Source organism: Typopeltis vanoorti, chromosome 12, assembly GCF_054136105.1.
Source record: "Typopeltis vanoorti isolate ZY-2024b chromosome 12, IOZ_Tvanoo_1.0, whole genome shotgun sequence".
NCBI lineage: Eukaryota > Metazoa > Arthropoda > Arachnida > Uropygi > Thelyphonidae > Typopeltis > Typopeltis vanoorti.
The window spans coordinates 110,290,126-110,317,849 of record NC_143560.1 but is presented as its reverse complement, the minus strand read 5'-3'; the positions used below and the strand labels follow the sequence as shown (position 1 = coordinate 110,317,849).

General features: G+C 35.7%; 1 protein-coding gene across 1 annotated transcript in view; it reads right to left on the bottom strand.

The window, feature by feature from the left end:
• shot (dystonin-like protein short stop) overlaps window positions 1-19,150 on the bottom strand; it is a 1,304,552-nt gene extending 1,285,402 nt beyond the window's left edge. Inside the window, exon 1 of the mRNA XM_090402172.1 lies at window positions 18,504-19,150. Within this exon, the coding sequence (XP_090258298.1) occupies window positions 18,504-18,594 (91 nt within the window). The 5' untranslated portion in view covers window positions 18,595-19,150. The remainder of the gene's footprint in view (window positions 1-18,503) is intronic.
• Window positions 19,151-27,724: the final 8,574 nt, after the last annotated feature.

Sequence of the window (27,724 nt, the reverse complement as noted above, 5' to 3'; positions counted from 1 at the left end):
TCTCTGCTTAATGTATTCTTCAATAACCAACTAATCCTGTGCGCTATCCTGGCTACTAGCAATATGCTCTCTAAATTTCAACTCTATCTACTATACTACTACCCCCAAATCCCTGGCTTCATCAATTTCCTGGAGCACAGTTCCCTCAATGCAGTACACAGCTTGTAATCTTTGTATTCCAAAGATTACACTTATGTTTACACAACTTTACACTTATGTTTTGTGCATACTAGTAGCCTATTTAAATCTTTCTACATGCTATTTCCTATATTCCCTTCTAATTATTTCCTATACCATTTATGTATAAATTAAACATCAGTGGTCCAAGCACAGAGCCCTGTAGCACAACAGTAGTCATCTGCCTTCTCCTGGATTCTGCTCCTCTGTATACTACTTTTTGATATCAGTCTATCAGCCACCCTTTTATCCATATCACCAGTTTCCTATCCATCCCCATTCGTAGCAGTTTGCATAACAAAGTTCCATATGGTATCCTGTCAAAAACCTTTGCAAAATCCAGCAATATCATCATGTAGCCATTTCCATTATTCAACTCGGTTATCACTATTATAAAAAGTTAAGAGAGTACTGAGGTATGACCAACCCTTCACAAAGCCATACTGTCCCCTTGTAGGGTATCATATTCTTATATACCCATTGAATTCCCTTTTTGACCACTTTTACCACCACTCCTGAGATACTAGTTGGTCTATAATTTACTACCACAGACTTAGATCCTTCTTTAAGTAAAAAAATTATTTTGTCCTCCTTCCACTCTCTTGGTACTTTTCCAAAGCTGAGACTTAAATTAAACAGCCTAGTTAAAGGCATCAGCAGTTTCCCTGCACATTCTCATAAAATGCAAGCCAATATCCCATCCAATTCAACAGATGTATATATTCTGCAATATACTAAGCATTTCCAATTCTTCAATCCCTGTTCTCACATCAGTTCTTGTCACCTCTGTCCTAACAATACCTTCATTTGGATGATATACCCTTGCGAAATGATCACAGTAACTCAACAATTTCGTCTGCCTCTGTTACCTCTTTACCATCTGCTCTCATTAAAGCTATTTAAATATTAAAGGAAGATTGACTATCCATCCATAGTCACTCTTCCTCTTACCTGCCACATAATGAAAAAACTCTTGGGATTTTCTTTCACCTGTTTGGATAATTTCTTCTCATATTCTGATTTTGCCTTCCTTACCATGCTGGTCACATTTCCTGCCTGATCTTTGTACTGCTTATGAGTTAGCTGGTCACCTTTCTCCTTATATACCTGATTTATCCTGCTGACCTTGGTTTTACAGTGTAATATTGCTTCCTCTATATATTCCTTGTCTATCCAAATGCATCGTGAACATCCTTTCCTTGCAGATGTTTATGCCATGGCACTGCTTCAAGCTGCCTCCTAAATGGTCATAATCTTGTCTTGTAGTTCCTCACATACCTCTTCTTAACTCGAATTTCCACATTTCGCTGCCTCCCAAGTCAAGACCACATGATCACTTTCCCCAATCAGAGGCAATGTAGCAACCTCAGATATGAACAGGTCTTCTGATCCTTGACAAGATCTAACACTCTTGTACTCTGAATCCCCTTTGTCATATTCTGCTTTAAGTAATTATTTCTCAGTAAGTGTATTAATCCATTTCCTTCCTGCTGTGCAATCTTTCCTGCTACCAATTTCTTCAAAGTTGAAGCCGTATAATAATCACTTGACTTGCACTAATCTGCTGAAGCATGTCTACCACATCATCCCTGGCCTATAGATAGCAGCAACGAATTTTATATTTTGTCCTATTCGCCTCATTCTCGCATCAGATTGACTCGAAAGAACTGTTATGTGCATGACTGATTCCTCTTGTTGGCTGCAATTCATTCACCTGCTAGCATCAGCAGCCCCCCTACCCCAGTTCTATGTTATTATTATTTATTAAGAGAGAACTTCAGGGAGTCAGGGACTCATCACAGGAGGCCACATACTACGTGCACCAGCTATCATACTTATCATGAATTCAACCAAACTGCTTGCACACACAACATCCAATGGCAATCCATTTCAATCATACACCACTCTATGAAAGAAGAAATTAGCCTTCATCCCTTCTTAGCAGCATTCAATCTCAGCTTCCAAGGATGCCCTCTTGTCCTTTTTCCACTCTTCATAAAATTAAAAATTCCATAAACTGAAATCTGGTAAGATCCTTTCAGAAGTTTGTAAGTATCAATCATATTACCCCTCTTTCTCCTGTTTGCTAGTGTCTGCAGTCTACAAATTCTCAATCTGTCTTCATAATTAGTATTCCTCAGAGAAGGATGTCATTTTGCCTCTTTACAAGGCCTTGATAAGACCTCACTTGGACTATTGTGCAGGTCTGGTTTCCATTGTGACATCATTTTTAACACTCTCCTTTGCACTCTCTCTCTGCTGTATCAGAATCACAACAGAAACCAGACCTGCACAATAGTCCAAGTGAGGTCTTATCAAGGCCTTGTAAAGAGGCAAAATGACATCCTTCTCTTTACATGTAAAAGAACATTTCAGCATTGCAATTATCTTTTGAGTTGTATTTGCAATCTTTGCTACATGGCCCCTGAATTTCAACTTCCTATCTACTAAAACTCCAAGATCCCTATCCCCGTCAGTTTCTTCTAGCATAATCCCACCAATATAATATGACATTGGATATATAATCATACCAAAACACGGCTTGACATTTACTAACATTGAACTGATACCCATTTTCTCATGCCCACAATTCCAGCCTATTCCAATCATTCTGCAAGTACTGCATATCAGCAGCATTCCTGATTTCCCTACCTATCTTTGCATCATCAGCAAATAGGTATATGTTTGTTACCTGTTAAATCCTTCCCAATTTCATTAATGCACAGATTAAATAACAGTGGACCAAGGACTGATCCTTGTGGTACACCACTGGTTACTTAAATCTTGTAGGCTGAGATACACCACTTTTTGATATCTGTCAGTCAGCCATTCTCTTATCCATGATAATATTTTATAATTCAAACCCATATTCTCCAGTTGATGCAACTGTCTTCCATGCTGTATTCTGTCAAAAGCCTTAGCAAAATCCAAAAATATCATGGTGTAACCATTCCCACTCGTCTAGTTCAATGATAACATTATCAGTGAACATGAGCAAGTTGCTAAAATATGACCTTCCCTTAGTAAGCCCATGCTGTTCATTGCAAAGTAGAAATTCAATGTCAACCCATTTCTGAATGTGAGCCCTAACCAATTTTTCCAAAATCTTCACCACCACTCTTGAAATACTGATTGGTCGATAGTTGGATACATCGTTTTTGCACCACCCTTGTGCAATGGGATTACCATACATTCTTTCCATTCTTGCAGAATCTTCCCTGTTCAGAGATGCAAATTATATAGCCTGGTCAAAAGAACAGCCAGTTCGGCTGAACACTCTTTGAGCACCCACGCTGATATCCCATCAGTCTCTATTGCTGAATTCTTATTCTGTTTGTGTAACAGTTAATCCCTCCTTCATATGCCCGAGTTTCTTCATCCAGTGAAGAGGTTGCAGTGAACTCAATGTTGCATACACCAGGCTGATAGCTTTTAGCAAAATGGACACTCATTAGTTGAACAACCTCTTCTGCATCTGTCACCCTCAACATCATCTGCATTCAGAAGTTTTTTAAATTCATTCTTTCTTTTACTTGCGGCATATTGATAGAATTCTCTTGGGTTGTCTTTTCCTACTCAGACAGCTTTCTGTACAGCAGTTGTGACTCTTCTAGCCTGCTGCTCATAATTTTGATAATGAACATCATCCTTATACACATGGTATTCCTTTCACATCATCCTTTTCTTATGAATCTATTGACAGATAAGATGACACATCCATTTGACTCCTACCCTATTTATTCTTCAAACTCTTGAGACACATTCTGATATTGCACCATTTAAGTATTTTTTAAATGCTTCCCATGCAATGTTGATATTCTTCCCATCCAGCAACCAATACAATCCTGCTGAATTCAGTATACTCTCAGTAGATCATAATTTCCTGCTTTGTAGTTCAGAATGTCACCTTTTCTGAATGGGACATTCATAAACTAAGTCACTCCCTAAGTGAGTACTGCATGATCCCTGTCACCAACTGGAGGTAGAATAGTTACATCTTTAACTGAAACACCCTCTGACACTATAATCAAATCTAACACTCTCAGACCTCCAGTTCCTTCTTTCAAATGCTGCTTGAGGAAGTTGTCTAGCAGCAGCTCAATAAATTCAGTTTCTATTTTTCTCATGAGATTTTCTCTTACACAATCAATATTTGGATAATTAAAGTCTCCCATTATGATTACTCTTTTTATACCCATTGTCTCTATTTGGTGATGCATTTTTCCAAATAGAAATGCATCACCAAATTAGCAGCACATCCCCCCTCTCCTATCCTATCTATCCTTCCTAAAATTACTGTACCCTTTACACTCAATAACAGTTAATATATCTGATTCTGATAGTCAGATCTCACTAATGCCTACAATCTGAGGTCTCAACATATTGACCAAAGCAACACACTCTACTCCTTTGTTTCTGATACTCCTGGGATTCGTGTACAGACATAATAAATCTACTTGTATATTCTTTTGTATACTCTTGTCTGCAGTCTGATACAGTTGGACACCTTGCAGATCTCTATTTTTCTCTAGTGCCTAATACATATAGACATCTTTGCATTACTAGAAATTAGAAATCACCATCTTTGAGAGGTCCAAACAGGATGAGCAAAGTCAAAATCATTCACTCCTCATCATCATTTCCATGATAATGTATTTTGACTCCAAGGAGACCTGGATAATAATAATAACGATAATGCCCATTCCCATCATTAATACAGTTATATAACATTGTCAATCTTACATTCATTCTCATCATTCCTCCCATTATAATTTAGTTTCCCTGTCACTCTGTGTTAGGTCTTATACCAATTATTAGTTTTTCAATACTCCTGATACCAAATGCATTCAAGTGTAAGCCGTCCCTTTTATACAAATCCAATCTTCCCTCAAATTCACTCCATACATCCAAAAACTCACATCCATTCCTTCTATATAGTCTATGCATTGAATTATTTGCTATCATAGTCCTCCTTTTAAATTCATAGTTATCATATTGAGGTAATATACTTACTATTTTTTACTTTCTCGCTCTTCACTCTCACCTCTTCCATCAACAGCATGTTTTATGATAGGGTCACCATACAAAATAACAACCTTCTTTTTACAAAAAACGGTTCTTCTTGGTCTTTGTTACTGACTTACCTGATTGTGTGTTTTGTTGTTTCTTATTTTGCTGCTTCAATTTTCTTATCCTCCCTATGTACACTGAAATGCCTCTCGACTTTCTGTAATTCCCACATCATCTCTCTGATAATCTGCTGTAACTTTGCAATTTTGGAGGTTAATTCGTTTTCAATAACTTCCTCAATATCTTCATTAACCTACTTAGTGGGGCATGCCTTCTTGTTCTAGACTTCGCTGCTCTTCTTAGCATTACATTTCTTGTGCATTTTAAACCCCTCCTGCTTATAATACTAAATATAAGCAGAATATTAAAATACTAAATCATCACATTCTATCCCTGTAACTCATCTGCTGTTAGCCAAGTCTCACTAATGCCTATAACATTTGGTGAGGTTGCACTAACCAATATCAGAAACTACTCCCTCTGGTTCCTGATACTTCTGACATTAATATATAGAAACTGCAGCATCTGTTGGCCCCCAACACCTTTATTTCCAGAATTGACTACCCTATTCACTATTTTTGCTTGAAAATTAGATTCTGCATTTGGTCATTCTCACACTCATTTGTTTCATGGGTGCTTTCACACACACACACACACACACACACCTGCATCAAGCCCTAATTTCTTTATTTTCCTGACTGCACTTCCACACTCTCAGTGAACAAAGCTCTCTCTCTCTCTCTCTCTCTCTAGATACCTAACTCTAAATCAATTTAAATGCAATCCATCAGCATTGTACAAATCTTTACATCCATTAAACTCAGGCCATAGGTCCACAAACTACATCATTCCTTCTGCACAACCAGCATATTGATTCATCAGCTATCATTACCCTCCTCCTCAGTTTGCCTCTATTAGCATAGCAACAGACTTCCCATCACACACTTTTCTGCCACACAGTTCTTAACATTAACCTCAAATCTCTCAACAACTAACACTCCCTCTAAAATTATTTGTATCAACCGTCACTATCATCTCATCCAGATCACAATTTAGTGACAAAGACACTTTCTATCATCCCTTCAGGCAAGCACTCCTCTAACATTCTATTCTGCACATCATAAATCATTGAATCTCCATATATCACTCCCCCTCACAGATCCATTCATTCCTTACTGACCTGCAGCCCTCACTCTCTCAAATTGCTCTCTCTCATTTATTTGCCTTTCATCTCTTTTCCTTGCTCCCATACTCTCTCTCTCTCTTGACATTATTATTATTATTCAGGCCTCTGGAGTCAAAAGACTCTTCGTCGGAGGTCCTTCATAAATACATAAAGTCTGTCAAGACTCATCGAGGGGAGGTCCCCCCTAAGAAACACAAAGTCTATCATACCACTCCTTCAACTCATTGACCGTTCTCGCTCTCACCACTCCATCAGGCAATGCACTCCACGGTTCAACCACCCTCCATGCAAAGAAACCACTCCTCACCCTCTTGCTCACAGTTTACTTTCGTATGCTGTGAGCAAGGATAGCCTCTTATCATCACTCCTTCCCACTGTTCAACCAAGCAAAAGAACTCCCCAGTGTCAACCCTGTAACCACCTCTCAACAGTTTAAAAGTCTCAATCATATCACCTCTTCTTCTTCTATCCACCCAACTCTGCGGTCCACATTCCCTCAGCTGATCCTCATAACCAAAATTGTACAGTCCTGAAACCATCTTTGTCATCCGTCTTTGTATCCTAGGGGGGGACCACCCCTCGATGAGTCATGACAGACTTTATGTTCTTATGAAGGACCTCCCACGATGAGTCAAAAGACTCATCGTGGGAGGTCCTTCATAAGAACAATAGTCTAAGTGTGGTCTGATCAGAGACTTCTACAACGGAATGATAACCCTTTTATCTCTGCAGGTCAGTGTCCTTCTCATAATTGCAACAATCCTCTGTGTTACTTTCACCACCTTTGTAATATGTCCCCTAAATTTCAGGTTTCTATCAATCATCAACCCCAGATCTCTTGTCTCCCCTGCTTCCTCCAGTATAACTCCTCCCATAGAGAATGCAGCATCCCATCGATGTTTCCCAAACCTCAAGACCTTACATTTTGCTGCATTAAACCGAAACCCCCATTCATTTGCCCATCTATCTAACTTATTCAAATCCTCTTGCAGGGCTACCACATCTGCACTATTACTAATAATCCTTCCCAGCTTCGCATCATCTGCAAACAACTGAATATCCCCTTGCAATGTCATTGATATAAAGGTTAAACAATATAGGTCATAGTACTGAGCCCTGTGGGACCCCACTTGTAACCCTCTGCCTCCTTGAAACTGCTTCACCATACACAACTCTCTGATACCTATCAGACAGCCAATCCTGAATCCAGTTGACCAATCTGACATCCAGACCCATGTGCTGCAACTTAAATATCAGCTTATCATGTGGCACCCTGTCAAATGCCTTCGCTATGTCTAAGAAAATTGCAGTATATGCCTTTCCCTCATTTAATGTTCTTGTAACTTTATTATAAAAGGCTAGCATATTGCTAAAACAAGAGCACCCTTTCACAAATCCATGTTAACTCTCACAAATAACATTACCCTCATCTGCCCAATGCTGTATACGGTCCCTCACTACTTTCTCCAAGATCTTACTAACTACTGATAACACACAAACTGGCCTATAATTAGACACTTCCAGTCTGCTACCGCCCTTATGCAATGGCACTATCTTACCTTCCTTCCATTCCATGGGCACCTTTCCCTCATCCAGACTTTCATTGAAAAACCAGGTCAAGGGCACTGTCAGTTCCTTAGCACATTCTCTCAAAACTCGTGGTGAAATACCATCCAGTCCCAAAGCTTTACTGACATCCAGAGTACTCAGTATCTGAAACACACTCTCCTCCTGTACTTCTAAACCTTGAACCAGCCCTATCCCTCTAGCATTAAAACTGACTCCTCTAGGATGAAATACTCCAATAAAGTGTTCATTGAACAATTCCACTATGTCTTCTGCATCAGTCACTCTATTCCCATTTTTATCCCACAATATCATTCTTCCACAGTCATTTCTCCTCCTACTGGCCACATAGCTAAAAAATTCCCTAGGATTTTCTTTGGATCTTAGGGCCAATCTCCTCTCATATTCCAGTTTCGCTTTCCTTATCACACTAGTCACTCTTCTGGCCTGTGTTGACATTTCCCATAATTTTTTCTCACTTTTGTTTCACATCAGTCAGCCATTCAAGCCTTCTCATTTCTCTGTTCGCACGAGTTAACTCATTTTTCATACCTTACACTTCCTCTCTTAGTACTTTATCTTTCTACAAACATTATACCTTCACTCAAGACTCCTTGGCAGTGTGACTGGAGATATCAGATAGTGTTGACTACCTAATGTCAGGTCTGTGGCTGCCTCATGGTCATCTTCTCCCCCCCTCAATAACACTATTCATCTCTCTCCTGACAAATACTCATTTCCCTAGCACCACTGAAATTCTATTCTGAGATACTGATATCAAAATCCCAGCTACTCCCATTGTCTACATTTCATGCAAACATGAAATGTAGACAATGGGGTCACTACCAACTCAGGCTTAAATTTATGCTAAAGTTATAATAAACCGCTAATAACTAGTATTAAAACTTAGCTTTCTTTTTCTTCACCACACACTGCAAAACATTAAACATTTTGCCCTTCATTTGGCACACTTTGTGACAGAAGTAGCAAGGCTTCTAAAAAGGTCAAAAAATAGCATCATATAATTTATAGATGAGCCTTACTTCAAATATTAAGTTTACTAACATTCTGACTTCTTGTACAAGCAAAAAGTAGATGGATCGGCTACTTTGGAGGGAAAATATCTCATATTCATCTGCACCACCTTTTTTCAATCTCATATAGAGTTTTTTCTCCAAGATAACATTTTTTCATCCTCAATCAGACAAACCAACCAACCTGCAAACATATAACAAGTCAAACAAGAACAATGCTATATGTTTTTCAGTTAGTTCTCAGACATGTTGATCTGAATGCATGAAGTTATCTAAGATTAAGAGTATTCTAAGGAATAATGGATCCAGACCATCATACAAACTTAGAGAAGTGAAGGACAGGAATCCAGATTAGACTGTAAACAGGACTAAGTAACTGAGCAGGAAGTAAACCTTAGAAGTACTTCAGGAGTAGCATCCCTTCTCTCTTTAGGCTCCAATAACACCTAGTATTCAATTAAAACTTATGTTTCTATAATCTATTATCATAGTGAATTTTGCCTTTTGGGCAAAACATTGAATACAACTTCTCTTGTTCCACCACATAACATATTACGCACACACAAATGCATATGCCATATTTACTCGAATTTAACTTGCCCTTGCATATAACTTGCACCCCTGATTTTACTTTATAAAAAAAAAATAAATTAACAAGTTTCACATATATCGCACATGAAAAAAAGTTTAAATACATTGACGTCAAGGCGTAGTAACTTTCTCCCCACAGTAAACACGCCTTTCCCAACAGCCACTATACAAATGCAAGAAAAACAAGTAGTTTTATTGTATCACTGAATAGGGTACAGCAACATTTGCAGTCTGTATAATATAATATATTTGAACAAATAGTGTAATTAGAGACAACTGGGATGGCACTAGCTAATGAATCACATGTCCCCTCCCACAGAAAATATGCTGTATAGACTCGAGCAAAACCATATGTTGCACCAGGAAACACAGTATCTAACTAAAAACTATTGTCCAATTTTTCAATTACATGAAATAAGTGTCCGTCTGATTGCATTTGAAATTTTTGATGTCATTAAGACAGATCACAAAGTCTAATTTCAAATAAAATTCTATTGGGAATTGAAACATGCCTTATATGTGTGCGTGAGTTTGCAAGCCAGTTCGATGCAGAAGAGGTATGCAAACAAGCAACAATAAAATTCAACTGAAGGGTTGAATCTCTGTGGGAATTGAGCCTGTCCGCATGACGCAGCAGCAGTACACAAACGGTAATGAGAAGTTTTTTGTCGGAACAATAAACGGGAAAAACATCACCTAGTCATGAACGTGTTAAAACTAAGAAATATATAATGAATGTTGTTATTGCAGTTTTAGATATTATGGAATTCAGTCGAAGAGAATTAGCAGTTCAACTCAACAACTGTTGCCTTGCCTTTCTCGTTGGGTTTATCTTATGTTAATGCTGCACCAATCATATGCACATCTTCATAGTTACTCTACTGGTCTACTGCTGTCTGTTTTGTGTGATGCTTTCACTTCTCATTAGTTCTTCATGAAGGATTGTTCATTACGTATCTCAAGTCTTGTAAATTACTGCTTAAAATAATGGGAAAGAGGATGATGCTATTTGGGTAGGTGACTGACACACACACAAGTAAACCTCCCTCGAGGCCAGAAGTAGCGATAGTGAATAGGATATTCTTGGAAAGTCATACCCAGTTTTAGTTTCTGGAAATCCCCACATATATCTTGCACCATGATTTTTTAGTTTTAATTTTGGGGAAAAAAAAATTGAGTAATATTTGAGTAAATACATAGCCTGCTGGTTAGTTCTTTCATTTTTATGTGTAGAACATAAATTTTTGGTATCTATGTACAACAACTGCATTTATACAAAGTTGCAAATAAATTTCATTTATTTAGCATCTTCAAATTCCAATAAAAATAAAAAAAAAAAAAAGGTGTGATTATGAAAGAAAGTTTTCACGTAAGGAATTGGTGATTTTCTGCTTTAGGATTTGCCCACTGCAAATTTCTTTTCTTTAATAACTGCAGTTTCATAAACAGCCTGCACAAAAAAAAAAAGTTCCCCTTCCACAGTAACTGATCAAATGGACTGCAAATTATTGTTATTACATGGGAACCTCCACAGAGTATTAAGACTTGAAAGAGACTCTCACTAACCATGAATTATCTTCTGTGCTTCTCTCTTTGAATGCATTCACTGATGAACGTCCTCACAACATAGACATCCCAATCTGGGATCCTAACATCCTATTCCAATCATTTACTACTCTCCAAGTGAAAAATCTAGGGACCAAATCTTGGTCACTTGTCACTGGATTCCCTCCTCCATATTCCACATCCCCAAGCAACTAGACCTGTAAACAATAATATAGATGTGATCAAATGATATTTTGCTTCTAAGAAAGATGGATTTCTTGTTAGGACTAGGTTGATCATTTTGAAAGTAAAAATATAATATAATAGATTTAGTTTAATCCTTTATCCCAGTGAGAGCAAACAAAGTTTGCGCCTGAAAATATCTTCAGGACTAAATATAGTGTTGTACTATCTTATCCAGTAAGTAGTGCAACACCAAGGCAACTCGTGGCAAAGGTGGAGCAAGCTACCAGGCACTTCTAACCCAGTATCTCCCATAATGCAAAACACATTTCCTATGTGGATATGTATACTGTTATGCATTAAAGGGATTGGCCATCTACCCAGACTAGTTTCGACCTTTATTGAGGTCTCTTCAGTGGGAGCCAGGCCCAGAGCTGGAGATACCAGGCAGAAGTAGTAGCAAGTCATCTGTGCCTATGGGAGTTGCCAAAAGGTTTATCACCTTTTTTAAAAATTTAGATGGCCAATCCCTTTAATGCATAACAGTATACATATCCACATAGGAAATGTGTTTTGCATTATGGGAGATACTGGGTTAGAAGTGCCTGGTAGCTTGCTCCACCTTTGCCACGAGTTGCCTTGGTGTTGCACTACTTACTGGATAAGATAGTACAACACTATATTTAGTCCTGAAGATATTTTCAGGCGCAAACTTTGTTTGCTCTCACTGGGATAAAGGATTAAACTAAATCTATTATAGTCTAACCTAGTGATAAATAAATTTTCAACATCTTTCTTGAAAGTAAAAAATTCTCAGGTGTGTGTGGGAGAGGGGGGGGAATCAACTGTTTTAAGTCTAGTATACTGAGATAAAAAATGGCACAGGCAATAAAAAAATCCTTGCTTTCACATTATGATGAAAGAGCTTACAATTTTTTTTGCTACCCAAAAATTTGATCAAAACTGCACCGAGGGAAAAAAAAAAGGTTTATGTGATTTAAGATAATATTCTCAATCTTTGCTAAGTATTATGATAATGCAAGAAGAATGCATTTTCATAGTACTGTGCACAAGCAAACCATTCTCAAAATTGAACAGGTTCTGATCATCTCTAAGTGACATTTTATTAAGTACTATTTCTGTAGTAAACACTGTCCATAATAACAGAATCATCTCCAATACACCAAAAATCAACATATTAACTTTTTTAGAATCATGACAAGAAATATGATAGTTATTCATCATATTTCTCTGACACAAAGCAATGAAAATAATTTAATGCTATTATCTAACCCAAAAAATGATGTATTTCTACTTTGAAATATTAACTGTAAATTATATTTTTGTGCTACATTCAATATCTTTCATGTCTGACTTTGGCAATCTGGTTTAAAAGAGTATACAATTCTAGGCAAGTCAATTATAGAAGTTAATTTTAACTATAGTGTGCAACTTACTTTAGCAAGAAGATCAAACAGCAATTTTGGTGAATGCATTGTTGAATCACATATTACAAAGATACTATTATGGTTTAGATTTCTTGTTCATAAGAAGAGGAAAAAAAAAAAACTTAATCAAAAAAAAGCATTATTAAAAGTCTAGTAGAATGCATACAATGATACAAAAACAAATGTGAAACTGAATATTGGAATTTTTATGACTTTAGTTTCATCATTTTCTTGATTAAAAATAAACGTATGCATCTGAATACCCGAGGACTAGAATCTGTTGTATTTAGAAATAGCGCTAATAGCCTAAATCCATGCCGTAACTAGCCCACTGTTGCACAAACAGCACCATGCTAAAACCAACACATAATTATCACATATTTTACGTGTTTTTTTTTTTTTTAAATTCTACAAAGAACCTATTTTGACTTTTTTTTCCCTGTCAAATTAAGTGCATTTTTCATATGCTACTCAAAAACATGAATAGTAAAACTAACATTTAACAGAATGAATATGTGATGGATTACTTGTTTATCATCATTAATTCATAATATATAAACCCTCAAGGCAGTGTACAGGTTGCTACAATAATACTACCTAATTAAATTTACATTATTACTAACTTCTTATCAATTATCTTCCAAATTAATCTGTTATATATGGTCGCCAATATCATTAGAACTATATTTTGGTCTTCTAAGGCCTTAGTAACTGCAGCAATCCACCATCCACCACAGCAATTAGTTTCATAGTCTTTTTCTCTGTAATCAGCACTCAAGAAATACAATCACATTCTTTAAGAGACTACAGTACCCTAGATTAGCTCCTTCTCATTTTTAAATTTTTCCATAAATTTTGTCTGTTAACACTCAATTTTTTTTATTATTATTCGTGACACCTCCAAGGAGTCTGAAGACTCATCGCAGGAAGACACTGCACAACTCTCAGTCTCCACTACTACCAATCACCTACATCAACCCCATCACCACAGCTATTATTTTTTGTCTGTAAATTGTGTGTGTTCTGAAGGGCCGATTTGTCTATATGCGGGATGAAAAACCCGAATTTCCGGGAAAAAAAAACCCTGCTCTCACAGCTATGGTTTCTAGTCTTTTTTCTAACTGAACTCTCAGATTCCTAAATGAAAAATGGTTTGAAGACTGTTTTTGCCAAATTAGCCAAAACATAAACTAGCTATTTTGTATGTAGCTAGTTTCTCTCATTCAATATAAATGTATTCAATTCACTCCTCACCGTGTCATGTAATAATAATCATGGAAGATAAAAATATTTAATGATGTGAACATTGTTAAATACATTAACTTCTAAATATCAAATATATTAGGCAGCTGAACAGGTATACAATTGGGTTTTTGATTCTTAGAAGCCTGTCTCCATAACTCTCAGTACTGTGTTATGTCATCCATAACACAGTACTGAGAGGCCCAATTCCATACATTTCAGGCAATAATCTCAGAAATCCTCAAGAAATACAACCTAGTATCAACATCTGTTCCATTCAAAAAACTCTCTGCTTGGTTTTCTTCTTCTAAAGTTAAATGACCTCCACCCTCACTTCTTGGCATCTACCAAGTCCCATGTGATTGCCATCTCTTCTACTCTGGACAAACTGAATGTTCTGCACAGAAATGGTTACAAGAAGACTAATCTTACATCATTAAGAAGAAATCAGAAAAATCAGGCACAGCACAACATGCAGCTAACAGGTATTGAATACTCTATTATTAACACACTAATAAATCTTTTTATTAACGTTCTGCCTTTTATATGTTAGCCTAACACCCAATGATGATGACTTGTGATATTCAAGTTAAATATCTGGAAATAAATAATTTTACTTTAATCCTTGTGTCTATGTGTAATATTACCTAATCTCTAGGTCACAAGTATCACTAAAAGGTTGATTAATTAATTGAAATATTATTATTACTATTACACCCTCCATGGAGTTGGCAGACTCATCATGGGAGGTTATTCAACTGACAACATATTTATCATACCAAATCTTAAAATCCTTAACATTCCTTGCATTAACAACATATTCTGGTAATGCATTCCATTCACAGAGAATTCTCCATGTAAAAAAATCTACTCCTGACACTCCTCTTCACCATGCTCTTACATAACTTCCAGGGATGGCTTCATTTTCACCCTCAAACAGCTATGTTTACTCTTGAAGATTTTCTATTATTATAATATGTTAGCCAGCCTGGCTGACCGAGTGGTTAGCATAAATGCTCTCCGGCCAAAAGGCTGCGGGTTTGAATCCCACTGTGGGCATGGATGTTTGCAATTGTCTTTGGAAATACTAGTGGTGGTCAGCGGTAGATGGTGTTGGTGTAGTTGTGGTCAGTTAGTGGATTCAGTTGTGGAGACAGTTGTAGAGCAAGTGCCCTCCCTTGATGAGTCTTTGCACTCCCTGGAGGTGTCAAATAATAATATACTATCTCTATTATTATCTCATTTAACAAATTTTCAAAATAATTATCCAGACACACCAAATAACCTTACTGATTCCTTTAGCAATACTTTTTACTCCATTTGCAAGATTTTCAACAAATTCAGAATGTTTTGCCATCTTTGTAATATTATTCTTCTATATACTCTGCAAACTCTTGCTGACTTGTTTACCAACTTTTATATATAACTTAGAGAACATAGAAAAAATTATGGGACATGCTGACTGACTTTTCAGGAACTTTTGATGATTTTTACTTTTCTAGAAATTATATTTCTAGAACTCCGAGTCCATCATGAAGTTCTGATTTTTCTCTGCCTGCCTGATTCACCATGTGCTTCACTGAATCAAAATTATCTTTGGACTTTGCTATGATGCTTGAAGGTTTGGTTCTTATTTTAAAATCTTTCAATTTTTATGAAATAATATTTGCAGTTTTTTTTTAGTTCACTTCTAAAACCTGCATGACACTGAATTAAAATTAAAGTTAAGCAATGTAGTATCTACATATAAATAAAATTACAGTAAAGGTTGCATTTCTATTTATATGTAAATACTGCATTGTTTAACTTAATTTTTGTACATAATATTATTTACTAATTCATCTTTGATTATTTATGTACTGCTATAACTTTCACTGCAATTTTATACATAGATACTGCATTAGCTAACCTAATTTTTGTACAAAACATTTAATAATTTATTTTTTATTATTAGTATTATTTTAATAATAGTATTATTTTTTACTATTTTGCATTGCTGTAACCTTTGACCTTTATACTACTGCAACCTTTGCTATGGCACAGTATGACCTTTGTTGTTCTTGCACCAATAAATGATAAACCAACCAACTGAATTAAAAAAAAAAAAACTTTCATACTTAGTTATCTGATGTTATACTTATTCATCCTGCTGAATGCTAAATGGTAATAATTTCCTGTTTCAAGCTCCTTAGATATTGCCATCAACAATAACACACTGTCAATAAGATGTCTTTTATTTCTTGTGGATTTTCTCCAAGAATTTATGTGCCATTATGTTGGAAGATGGTGCTAATATCAAGGAGTCTATATCCTAAACAGAAATTCAGCAGGTACTCAAGTATTATTAACTTTGCTCTTCTCTCCAAATTTTCACAAAACATTTCTACATGTGAGGGATTAATTTCCTACTCTGCTGCTTAAATATTCAACTGGAACTAGCCTTCTCTGTTATGTCATTTTTATTTTTTTGCACTGTAATGATTAGGAATTCCTATGCTTTTTTTTTTAGAACTACCTCTAGGACCACAGGCAAAAAATAAGTTTCAGTATACAATTAAAGTTTCCTATTTTGAAATTTGCCCACATCACTATACTTCAATTTCCTAAATTCAAAAAAAGTTTATCCTTGTGTTTAGTGTCCCTTAATACAGTATGTCATAGCATATTCTAGCTTAAAAAATAAATTACCAGCACAGCACATCCCTTTTGAATGTGTACATTATCATGCATTATGGAAAGGGTCAAACACAAACTAGTTTTAACTTTCATTGAGGAAATAAAGTAAAGGGGTGTAATCATAAGCCTACTGTAACAGAGAGGATAAGAGAACTTGATAGTATTACTCTTACTGAAACTGATGGTATTAGGGAAAAGGAGGAAACATAGCAAGAGAAGTAAAGAAAAGGACAGGCCTTCAGCTTCTTTATATAATCACACTGCCAATGGCAACCCCCCCCCACAGATAAGTGATATCAAAATTCCAGGAGGTAAGTGGCACCCTTATTAATGTCACATAATAATAATAATAAATAAAAATAAACACCAATCTGATATTTATCATCATTTACTGAAATTCGGCTGCTAGAACAGAAAAAATGAAGGTTTTGGTGTACTAGTCTTTCAATAAATAATTCTTGATAATCATTCAAATGGAAAATGTTTACACACAACTATATTCATTTTTTTCATGTCTTAACATCTCTTCTAGGTACTTTAAGTTTCATGTGAATCCCGCCACGGAAAGTTGGACAGGATTCACATGATAAAATTGTTGAAAGTAAAAGTTGTAAACCTTCAGTTTACAACTTTTCAGTATACATTAACATTAATATCATGGGAGGGACAAAGTTTGGATAATCTGGAAACCCTGTTCTAGATACCAAACACGAAAAATTTTCAAACCACTTCAACCTTCCAACATAAGAATGGGTGGTAATGTTACACAAAATAATGAAATCCGTTGGAAAATTTTTTGATTGCTTAGTTATAAACTAAATGAAAAATGATAATAATTCGTACTGCGACGTTTTCTTAGGGTCAGCACTGTCAAAATAAATAAAACGAATCTCATATACTCTAGCTTCAGCATTTTGCCTACAACCCCCCCCTCCCCAAAAAATCCCAAATTATGGGTGTCTACAAAAGCTTCAGTTGTGAAATCGTCTATACTTCACTTATTAGTTTAATTTATATGTAAAACGTATTGACATGAATTATCTGAAGACTGGAATTCTGCTGTGAACAGAATACAAATAGTTGAATAGGTGTTCCAAACAATATAGGTAGAAAAGGTGAATGAAAGAAAAGGAATGGATTTAGGTTAGTACGTTTGTGTCTGCACGTTTTTTCCAAGCTATGAAATTGATAAAATAAACTGCAGTTGCAAAATCAATCTATTGTACTTGTATATAACGTGAAAGAACGGTACAATTTCCGTTACTTTTCCCAAAAGTTAAAATACAAATACTGTCAAAAAATAAACTATTATATTATTTAAATGCATTCGTCTTATTTGAATCAGCAGAGATAAGGTTTAAGTAACAAGAAAATTTTCCGTCGATGGAGAAAAAACATCGACCTCTCGAGCATTTCCAAATCTTAACATACGTAAAAACATTTTTGTCCCCTTCTAAGAATGTAAACAAATTACGATAGATTCACACTATCCTATGCAAAGTAAAGTGTATCTTGAATTGTATATCAAAGCAAAACAATGATAAAATACATCCTCTTTCTCTTCATCCCTCCCAGTGATAACATGTATCCCATTCCTCCTCCCTTCGTCAAAAAAATAAAAAATACCACTAACATCCTTTCTCAAAAAAGTTACGCGACAACTCGTGTAAACAAATTACCGTCAGTTGTATATATTAAAGACAACAGTACGTATATTATATTATAGCGGAGTTTATTGTAATCAAAAATTTCTAAAATGTTAGTTAAATTTTTAAAAAAACTGACCTTTAAATCTGTAAAGACTGGTCTCGTATTTCTGCAAGCTTGGATCCTGTTCACCATTTGTATGGTTTTCCATTGAAAACTGCGACTCCATGAGGTCAAAACTTGAACGTTAGCATCAAACAGCTGGACAGCACGAAACAATCACGTTGCAGAGCCGGTAACGTTCGTTATCGCAAACCGCCAAACTCGTGACAGTTTGCTTAACACCGTTAAACTGAAACTATTAACTTTCCTGGCAAGGTTTTTAGAGCACGAGAGGCGGACACAGTAAAATACTTTTGAGTAGGCGAACATTAAAGCCCTCCGGCTTTCAAAGTAAAATGCACGAGCTTCTAAGGAAGAAGCTGTTGACACCCTTTTTTGGTTCGATCATTCGACCGGCAGGGTGGCCTACGCAAAGAGTAGTCCACTAAGCCTAATACAGCTATATAGCACTCAAAAACATTATTCGGACAGTTTGTTTCAGAATCAACTAATTAATACCAAAAATACAATTTAGCTAATAATCATTTGGGTAATGTAAAGCTTCTGGTGATATCCTACAAATCACGCATCTACCGAACCTCGTTGATTAGCAGATGATATTTGAACGCCACGAGTTCAGTACGCCAAAGTTTACCGTCAGTGCCACAAGCGCGCCATCTCGCTACAAGGAACACCCAATCCAAAGCTCTCAGAGGAAGTGAGGAAAGCGCACGTGCACTCTTCTGGTTAAACAATCAATATAAACGTTCAAAGTACCGCAACAGAACTGCCATAAAATGTTCATTGGCCAAAAGCAGCAGCTGGTATAGCGTTTTTGTTTCTTTTTTTTTTTTTTGGTCAATTTGTTAACATAGCGGTTTACATTTAAAAAAATATACGTATCATATTTGTTTTTAAAAATTTCTCAAGTTTATACAAGACAATAAAAATGCATACGACAAAGCAATATTGCCGCAAACAACAGTTATGCGATTTATTTTAGCGACCTCTGCTGAAATCAGTTTTGCGTCATTTTTTTAAGTTATATTCCCACAAATAGTTTTAAATAATGCTAAGAGTATCTTCTTCATCCCATAACTCTTCCTAAAGCATCCACCTTTCAATCATTAAAACACAAATTATATTATATTCTAACAGAAGAAATTGAGCTGTAATAATTATCACTTATTTACTTATACGGGGGGGTATAGCAAAAAAAGATATATATAGGAATTAAAATACAAGTTCCTGAAAAAAAGATTCAACTGTGTAGATCTGCAGCTTTTTTGTTTGTTTATGAATAACATGTTTAATAATTTTGTCAAGGTTTAGAAAATAAACAATTTAAATATTTTGATCAAGTTGATCTAGCTTAAAGTGATCATTTTTGTCTTAGCGATTTCATACTGGGACACTATTTTCATATGATACGTTTGAAAAAAAAAAAAAAAAATACATATCTAATTTAAAAAAGGTAATTGTTACACAACTTACAGAAGGTGGAATATTTTTTCCAAGAATGTGTCTTCTTCAATATACCACGAATTGCTGCCAGTTTCTCATTGAATGCCTCATAACATAAATACCGTATTTGTCTTAATTCCTCATAACAGTGAATATAATAAGCTAAGCCAAATAAATTTCTCAAAAAAAAAAAAAAAGTCTGAGACAAAAAATAGGCAGAGACATGATCTTGTATCGGGAATGTCCCAGAAAATCGGGACGAATGGTCACCTTATCTTGCTTTGACACGGTATCCAAACAGTTCACATTGCAACAATATCAATAGTAAAATTATTTTCATTAAATCAAAAATTTTCTATAAAATAATCAGTGGAGTACAAAAATTGGTTCTTTTTTTATTTGGTACTATAGTTCGTCAATTTCTCCACGGTATGCGGCAAAAAACACAACATTGAAATAGTCTGCGTCCTTCCCTAATAGGCTATTTTATGATCATATATTCAAGGAAGACTGTAAACCAACACCCCTGATTCCGCGAATAGAGTAAGGGTTAGATCAGTGGTTCCCAAACTTTTTCGGTTCACGGCGCCCTTAGTGTATCGGGATTTTTCCACGGCGCCCAGTCAGAACACAGGCCTACCTAACAGTTGAAATGCGCAGTTGGTGAGGGTGGGTTGGTTAAGTTAAAAAAAATAAAACACGTATTTAAAATTCAAAAACAATTTGTGTACAAAGTATTAAATAAGTACGTATTTTTAACAATCAAATCAAATTTGGTGACGCCACGAAATTTGATTTGATTGATTTGTGAATTTTCATACACAGCTCTTTGCTCCACGATGCAACTTCTGACACGCTTTACTCACACTCTTACTTCAACTGTTGCCACACGAAAACTGCTGCGTCATCCGACTGGAAAGTTGCACCCGCGATTACTCTAGTGGTCAAAACTATAAACGCGTTTTTTACTTTTATTCAAAGGGTTGTCCTGTAAAAAATCAATCATTATTTAACGGGCACACTGTGCATAGAACGCAACCATGAACAACACGCTTGCTGCTGGGCGGGATAATGCGGTCAGTGAAAATCGTCACGCTTATTGGGTCGTGTATTTAGCAGTAATCCCCACTAGTCTCTGCTGAAATCTCGTTTAAGAGTGAAAACAATTAAATATTTAGGCAGTGTTACAGCTGAAAATGGTAGGATTAAGTGAAAGACATAACGCAGAATCTTAATAGCAAAGGAAGCTTTAACTAAGATGAGATATTCATTCTCCTCGAAAATTAGGAACTACGAAAATGATTTATAATTTATCAAAGCTTATGTTTGGAGTATTGCTCTTTTACCAAGCGAAACATGATCCTTGTTCAAAACAAGACATGAGAAGAATGGAAGCATTTGAGTTATGGGGTTGGTGACGAGACCTGAAAATTAGACAGAAAAAGTGACCAACGAGGAAATACAGCGAATAAGAGAGGAGAGAAACATCATTAGGACAGTGGAAAATAAAAAAGGAAAATGGATAGGATATCTGAGGCACAGCAATTTCATGAAAATGATTTTTGCAGGAAAGCTGAGCAAGAAACAGCGTGGAAGGCCAAGACAAGAAGTTGCTGGAACAAGTAATTTCAGAAAAACCGCAGTTAACTCGCAAATGAAAAGGGTAGCGATGGATAGGAATGAAGGCATCAAAAGCTTTCTTTTCTACGACTTCTTAGACAATAAAAAGTCCTTTATTTACACAAACACACACACTTAACAGTGGCAGGGTGCTCTGCGAACATTTTAATTGTCTCCATTGCTCAATTGATGTGCTAATTTGAGTGAACATTGCGATTCTTGTATTTCAAAATTCAGAGTTGGGAAATTTTTCCATTTAAAATGTTATCAAATTAATATTTAAATCAAATAATTGTTTCCGAAATATTAATAGCATCAGAAGCTTTCTTTTCCATGACTTCGAAGACAAGGAAAAAATAAAAATAAAAAAATCAAGTTGCGCTCCGCAAATGCTCTTTAAAAAAAAAAAAAATGTGCGGATGCAAAGCTGGTACCATCGCTATCCACTATCATCATATACGCGTATCTTTTCAATCATTATACACATGTGAACTAAACGCATAAATAGCAAATTAACAAAACTGGGCTGAAATTTAATAATTTTTAATAATAATGCCGGCCTGGTTGGCCGAGTGGTCACCGTATCCGCTCTCCAGCCAAAAGGCTGCGGATTCCGCTGTGAGCATGGATGTTTGTGATTGTCTGTGAAAATACTAGTAGTGGACAGTAGATGGCGTTGGTATAGATGATGTGGTTCGATGTAGTTAGAGAACTGAATGGTAAAGAAGGAGAATTGTAGAGCAAGTGACCTCCCTCGATGAGTCTGGGACACCTTGGAGTGTTTAAGTAATAATAGTATTTACGTTCACAGAAGGAATGTGGACTTTATTCCATGATAACTGTCACTTTTCAGTGTTTCTTTTCTTTCGCATCCTCTTAGGATAATAGTCCAAAATTTGGAGAGTCATCCAATCATTTTTCCTTCAGAAAAGTAAACATCTACTTATCACTTTACTGAGAAATGGCCATACGCACAAATCAGGTCTGAAACCGATAAGAATTTTCTAGTACTATCTGCAGCAAGGTCATTGGAGTAGAACTGCTAATAACCAATTCCACGTTAAATATAAATAACCTCGGCCATTTTGTAGTATTTATTTTAGTTCATGCTGTTTTATTTATTTTCCTCAAGATTTTTTTATTTTACAAAGTTGTCTTAAATTGTTCCAATTTTTTCTTTCTTCTTGCGAAGTTTTTCCTCTGTTTTCACCTGCCATTGGTTTGGTTATTAAAATGTATCTGCATTGCACAATCCTCACTGTTCTTATGTAGGTTTTGAGTTATTTTAAATAACAATTGAATTATCTATAAATAACAATGTATCCTCTGCATATTTTGTATGATGTAAATCTTGTTCGTTTACTGTACTGGAATACGATTTCCTCCAGACACAGGTTAAAGATGGAGGGCGGACATCTTTGCATGACATCTCTCCAAACTGGCACTTCAAAAGTTTAAATGGCTTCACACTTTATTGTCGTCGTATTTTTATAATACTGGAATATAATATGAAGTATTTTTTTCCTGTTTTATTTATTTAAAATTTCAGACTGACTACTGATTTCTGTTGATTGAGTCAAATGTTTGCTTAAAATCTATAAAGCAGCACTCAAGATTTTTTTTTTGTTCCAAAGAGAGATCCACAACAGATTCTATCTATTGTAGATCTTTCTCTCTTCCGCCTTATTGGCTACTCTCCTAAATGTTTCTTTAATCCCGCTTTGGATAATTCTTATAATTTGTGTGGCTTAATAGGGTTATTGGTCTATTTGCATATTCCTGAATACAGTAGTTTTTCATGTATGGGAATTATTCGTCCCAATTTCGAGTCATCAGGGATTTCTCCAGGCTTATGACTGCGCTAAATAATGCTTTGCTGATTTTCCTCCATGTTTCCAGAACTATCAATATTTCATTTCTATCTGGGTCTAGTCATTTTTTACCGAACTTTTTTTTTTCATAACTTTCAGTGTTAGATTTTGGAAAGATTTGTTTAAAACAGTACAAACAAATGCCAGTATATTAAGGAAAAACACTGACAAATAGAGATGAGGATGTGGTTATTCCGCTATACAAGGCTTTGATTAGACCACATCTGGATTACTGGGTACCGATTTGGCCACCTGCGTTCCTAGGTGAGAAGCAAGCTCTGGAAAGAGTTCAGAGGCGGTTAACAAAATGAATTAGGGGATTGCAAAATACTGACTATGAAGACAGTTTAAAGAAATGTAAATTGCATAACTGGAGTAAATACGCGTAGGAGAGACGATTGATATATATATATATATATATATATATATATATATATATATATATATATATATATATATATATTGTTAAGAGAGGCTTATCAAATAGACTATCAAGGGAAAATACTAAGATACATTTCATCAATGTGTATCATACCTCATCTTAAATTGGTTTAACACTTGTGCACTCATCACCTCATTCAGCAATATATTCCAATCGCTTTCCATGCAAAAAAGCATGCCGCGCTCTCTAATGCACCACGCCTTTATACAACTTCCAAGAATGACCTCGTCTCTATCGCCCCACCTCCTTCAACCCTTGGAAAAATATCTTGGGTGTCTATTTGGGAAAGTAATGGACAAATTGGTCAAAAAGAGAATTCAAGAATGATTGGATAAAAATAAGATACTGTTTGAGAAGCAACATGAGTTTGCGAAGGGTGGTCATGGCTTAGTAATTCACGAACTTTTTATAATAGAGTAACACCTGAGTTGCATAAAGGAAATGTCAGCACGATGATTTTGCTGAATTTTGCAAAAGCATTTGACAGAATACCACATGGAACTCTGTTATGCAAATTAGCACAAATAGGGATAGATATGTGGATAACTCAGTAGCCATCCTCTTATCTGCTGGTTATGTGGATAAGATGGTGGCCTGAACAGATATCAAAAAGTGGTATATGGAGGGGAAGAATCTAGGCAAAAATAGGTTCACTAATGATCTGCCGCAACGTTCAGTATTGGGACCATTGCTGTTTAATTTGTACATAAATGATATAATAATTTACTTAAATATAAAGAGCCAACAGGCTTCATTTCGGCGATATAAACATTATTCAAATTAAGGGGATATTAAATCCCACATTGTTTTTTAAACCGAATAAAACTAGTAGTCACCGATACTTTATAGTTTACTATGCTATATTCGGCATGAAACTCTGATTCCAATCTTTGAGTTTCTTATTTAGTTTTAAAACAATGTGAGATTTAATATGCCCTTAATTTAAAAAATATATAATTATTCAGTTGTTTGTTGATGATGCGAAATTAGGTACAGTAATAGTTAATCAGGGCGGTGTGGAGAGCTTGCAGGAAGATTTAAATAGGCTGTCAGTACGGCAAAAGATAATGAGTATCAGTTTAATGTCGAGAAATGTCAAGTTATGTATTTTGGGATAAATAGATTACAAGCTGTGTATCACATTGATGGCACTGTACTCTACTCCAGGAAATAGATGAAGTTAGAGATTTAGGGGGTGGTAGACAGAGTTAAGAGGACAGTGTTGCTAAGGTAGCCCATAAGATTGATTCGCTATTGAAGAACACATTAACATGTAGAGATAACGAAGTTATTCCTCTTTATAAGGCCTTGATACGTCCACATCTGGATTACTGTGCTCAGGTCTGGGCTCCAGGCTTTCTTAGGGATGAGGAAGTAGTAGAGAAGATTCAGAGGTGAGCAACCAAGATGGCCTGTGCCCTATGAGGATAGATTGAAGCTGTGTGGAATGCAGAAGTTGGTTGACAGGGAAAAAAAGAGGGGATATGATAGAAACATTTAAGTTACTGAAAGAGTTTTATAGCATTGATGCAGGAGAAATCTTTCAGCACCTGGCTATAGAGTGTAGAACAAGAAATCATTTCTGGAAGTTGAGTAAAGAGGTTGCTAGTAGGGGTGTGAGGACTAGATTTTTTTGCTTGGAGAGTTATGAATGAGTGGAATGGGTTGCCAGAGTCCGTTGAGTGCTTTTTCTGTTAACGGATTCAAGGAGAGGTATGATAGATTGTGTGGATAGATTGGGTCTCCCGCGATGAGTCTTCGGACACCATGGAGGTGCCCGTATAATAATAATAGTCTATTTGATAAGCCTCTCTTAACAATATATATATATATATATATATATATATATATATATATATATATATATATATCAATCGTCTCTCCTACGCGTATTTACTCCAGTTATGCAATTTACATTTCTTTAAACTGTCTTCATAGTCAGTATTTTGCAATCCCCTAATTCATTTTGTTAACCGCCTCTGAACTCTTTCCAGAGCTTGCTTCTCACCTAGGAACGCAGGTGGCCAAATCGGTACCCAGTAATCCAGATGTGGTCTAATCAAAGCCTTGTATAGCGGAATAACCACATCCTCATCTCTATTTGTCACTGACAGCCTATTTAAATCTTCCTGCAAGCTCTCCACACCGCCCTGATTAACTATTACTGTACCTAATTTCGCATCATCAACAAACAACTGAATAATTATATCTTTTTTAAATTAAGGGCATATTAAATCTCACATTGTTTTAAAACTAAATAAGAAACTCAAAGATTGGAATCAGAGTTTCATGCCGAATATAGCATAGTAAACTATAAAGTATCGGTGACTACTAGTTTTATTCGGTTTAAAAAACAATGTGGGATTTAATATCCCCTTAATTTGAATAATGTTTATATCGCCGAAATGAAGCCTGTTGGCTCTTTATATTTAAGTAAATTATTATATCATTTATGTACAAATTAAACAGCAATGGTCCCAATACTGAACGTTGCGGCAGATCATTAGTGAACCTATTTTTGCCTAGATTCTTCCCCTCCATATACCACTTTTTGATATCTGTTCAGGCCACCATCTTATCCACATAACCAGCAGATAAGAGGATGGCTACTGAGTTATCCACATATCTATCCCTATTTGTGCTAATTTGCATAACAGAGTTCCATGTGGTATTCTGTCAAATGCTTTTGCAAAATTCAGCAAAATCATCGTGCTGACATTTCCTTTATGCAACTCAGGTGTTACTCTATTATAAAAAGTTCGTGAATTACTAAGCCATGACCACCCTTCGCAAACTCATGTTGCTTCTCAAACAGTATCTTATTTTTATCCAATCATTCTTGAATTCTCTTTTTGACCAATTTGTCCATTACTTTCCCAAATAGACACCCAAGATATTTTTCCAAGGGTTGAAGGAGGTGGGGCGATAGAGACGAGGTCATTCTTGGAAGTTGTATAAAGGCGTGGTGCATTAGAGAGCGCGGCATGCTTTTTTGCATGGAAAGCGATTGGAATATATTGCTGAATGAGGTGATGAGTGCACAAGTGTTAAACCAATTTAAGATGAGGTATGATACACATTGATGAAATGTATCTTAGTATTTTCCCTTGATGAGTCTTGACTTCAGGAGGTGTTTGTATAATAATAATAATAAAATGGACCGCCCAATTTTTTTTTTATTATTATTTTTTTTTTTTTTAACTGCAGCAATCAGATTGTCTCTTAGCTTTCATTGTTGTGGTATAAATTTGTGTTTTTTGAAAATTCTTTATTGTGCTACATATTAATCTCATATCATAATGAGATTAATATATAGCACAATAAAGAATGCTTTTTGATTTATTTTCAGGTTTGGTTATCTACATTTATATATAATTTTATTTTTGTTTGTGGTTTTCTGGTAATTCAAGTGTGATACGTAGGACGTTTTTCTTTAATATTTTCCTGTTAATGCCAAAAATTCCATTATTTCACCAAGTAAGACGATAATTATCTTTCTCCGTTTTCTGTAATCTTTATTTTATTAAATATAGTATTGCATTTCTTTTTTTTTTCTTTTAATTTATGACCATTTTATACTTGATTTTATTCTAAAATTTAAATCAGTAATCATTTCAAACACATCAAGGGCAATAACATTTTCTAGGTCCTTCGCCGAAGCTATTAACCAGTCTCGGAGTCAGATAGAATTTTTTCTATAAAAAGCACTGGTTTCCTTCTCTCAGTAACGCCTACACGCAACTGACAGACGATACACACATAGTCAGCCTTAGATCAAACGGCGACTGACGATTAGCATCGATGGCGCTGTCTCAAGATTTGAGATCAATTTTTATTTTCCCCTCTTATCAGTGACCGAT